At 59.7% G+C, this 2,089-nt stretch overlaps 1 protein-coding gene across 1 annotated transcript in view; it reads left to right on the top strand.

Moving 5' to 3' along the window:
* Nucleotides 1-641: 641 nt before the first annotated feature.
* Nucleotides 642-2,089, top strand: part of CRYBG2 (crystallin beta-gamma domain containing 2) — a 50,764-nt gene continuing 49,316 nt past the window's right edge. The window contains exon 1 of the mRNA XM_027776143.1: nucleotides 642-817. Within this exon, the coding sequence (XP_027631944.1) occupies nucleotides 777-817 (41 nt within the window). The 5' untranslated portion in view covers nucleotides 642-776. The remainder of the gene's footprint in view (nucleotides 818-2,089) is intronic.

Below are 2,089 nucleotides of genomic sequence, written 5' to 3'. Positions count from 1 at the left end.
GACATGAGCCCCAGGGGAAGCACTCTGCCCAGTCCCCCAACAGGCCTGCAGGCTGGAGTGTTTTCCTGACCGAGAGCTGGGCAGTGTGATGGGGTGGAGCTCTGTGCAGGCTCTGGGTTCCTGACCTTCCCTTTTCCACTCAGAGCACCAGCCACCAGGGCTCCATGCCAGCACCACCGATGACCAGAAGCTCACAGACAAGCTCCCAGAGAGCAGGGACGAGACAGGAAGCCGGCCGGAAAGAGTTGACCAGGGGGCCCCCTGCCCATCCTTCTCTCCTCACAAGAGCGCTTCCCCAACCCCCTGCTGGGACAGAAAGAGCCCCTGCCCTCCTCCCACCGCCCCCTCCGTGGAGCTACCATTCAGGCTCCACCCCTTCTACCCCGGGTACCCTCTTCTCCTGCCTCCACCCTGCCTGTTCTCCTATGGGGGGCTACCTTCCGTCCGGTGTCCCCACCTCTTCCTGCTGCCCCAAGGCACCATCTCCCCCACTGTGACCATGCCCAGCTTGCTGATGACAGCCAACGAGCCTGGGCACCACGGTGCCAAGGGGGAGACCCTACTTGCCTACCCAGCGGCCTTCCAAGCCTCTAGCCAAGCCCTACCCTCCCAGGCCTGGAATTCAGGTCCTGGGACTGCCTCGACCTGCTCCCCAGGGCTGGAGCGCGCTGGCCTGGCCACTCCCGCCAAGCGAGGCTCTCTGGGCTCGCGGGCAGGCACCGCGGCCCTGCCTTACCCCCTGAAGAAGGAGAACGGCCGATTCCTGTACGAGTGCAATGTGTGCAGCAAGAGCTTCGGGCAGCTCTCCAACCTTAAGGTACAGCCTCTGGGCCCCGCTGTTCCCCGCTGCACTCTTCAGTGACCCCCCCGCCGTCCTACTTCCAGAGGCAAGAGCCCTACATTGAAGGCACTCCTGGGCAGCCCCCAGGGTCATTTATGTGGACGGGGATGCAGAATGAAATGGCACCAAGGCCCACGCCACCTTAGAAGACTGTCTGAGATCATCTCATTTAAGTTAAAAATGGAGACACTGAGATTCCTAAAGGGCAGTAATCTTTCTTTTAAGAATTATTTTATTTCAAATTGATTTATTTAAATTTGACTAGAGAGGGACAGAGTGAGTGAGAGAGAGAAAATGAGAAAGCAAACTGCCAAGTTCGGGACTCGAACCGATGTCGGCCTTGTGGAAGTCTAGCGCCCTTAACCACTATGCCACCTGCCAGCCCCTCTATTTTTAAAAATATACCAGAAGGCACCAATGCATGCCAGAGAGAGGGAGAAAGTGTCCCCCTATGGGCCCTTGTCACTCAGCAATCCCCATTCTGTCCCTCTATTCCATCGGATCTTAGACACGCACCCGCACGCACACGTCTGGGATTTGACTTCGGTGTCCTGTGTGGCATCCGGCTTCCCCTACCCTGTGCTTAAGCACCATCACCACCCTGAAGGGCTGGCCCTGGGGAGTGAGCGATAGCCAAGACAACTTAGATTTAATACTGGGGTTAGGTTTTGATTTCAGTCTCTCCACACCTAGTTCAATGCCCTTTTCTGGACAGCCATCTTTTCTGGACTCCCTGTTAAGCCTCCTCTTTGGTTTTCGACGGTCAGATGGGGGAACAGGCAGACTGGTGAATTTAGACCACATACCTGACAACCAACCTTTTCAAGTGGGATTGCACAAATCGGCGGAGTGTTGGCGTCGCACCCGCATCTCCCAGCAGGGGGCGCCCGTGGGCGCATCTCCGCGTGTTGGCAAAGACCGGAAGCGAAGTGCCCGCTGGCGGCCGGGGAACTTGAGGAAAAGTCACGGTTTCGGCCCTGGTAGCCTCAGCCCACGCGGAGAGCTGGTAGACGTGCAGCCTCCTAGGCCCCAGCCCAGAGATCGTGAGGGCAGGTCGGCTAGCCCGAGGGTCCGCACGTCTGACTGCTCCTCGGGGCAGGCCCCCGACCTCGCTTTGGTGGCGCTGCTCCAGGATGTAGCCGGGGAGCGGGCAGCCCAGGGGATGCGCGGCAAGGGGCGGAGAGCCCCCGACCGCTACCAGGGGGCCCCCGAGAGGGGGGGGTGGATCAAGAGGGACCACGGGGGCGC

Source organism: Tupaia chinensis, unplaced genomic scaffold (genome assembly GCF_000334495.1).
Source record: "Tupaia chinensis unplaced genomic scaffold, TupChi_1.0 Scaffold000628_1, whole genome shotgun sequence".
NCBI classification, from domain to species: Eukaryota; Metazoa; Chordata; class Mammalia; order Scandentia; family Tupaiidae; genus Tupaia; species Tupaia belangeri.
This window is presented reverse-complemented; position numbering and strand designations above follow the sequence as displayed.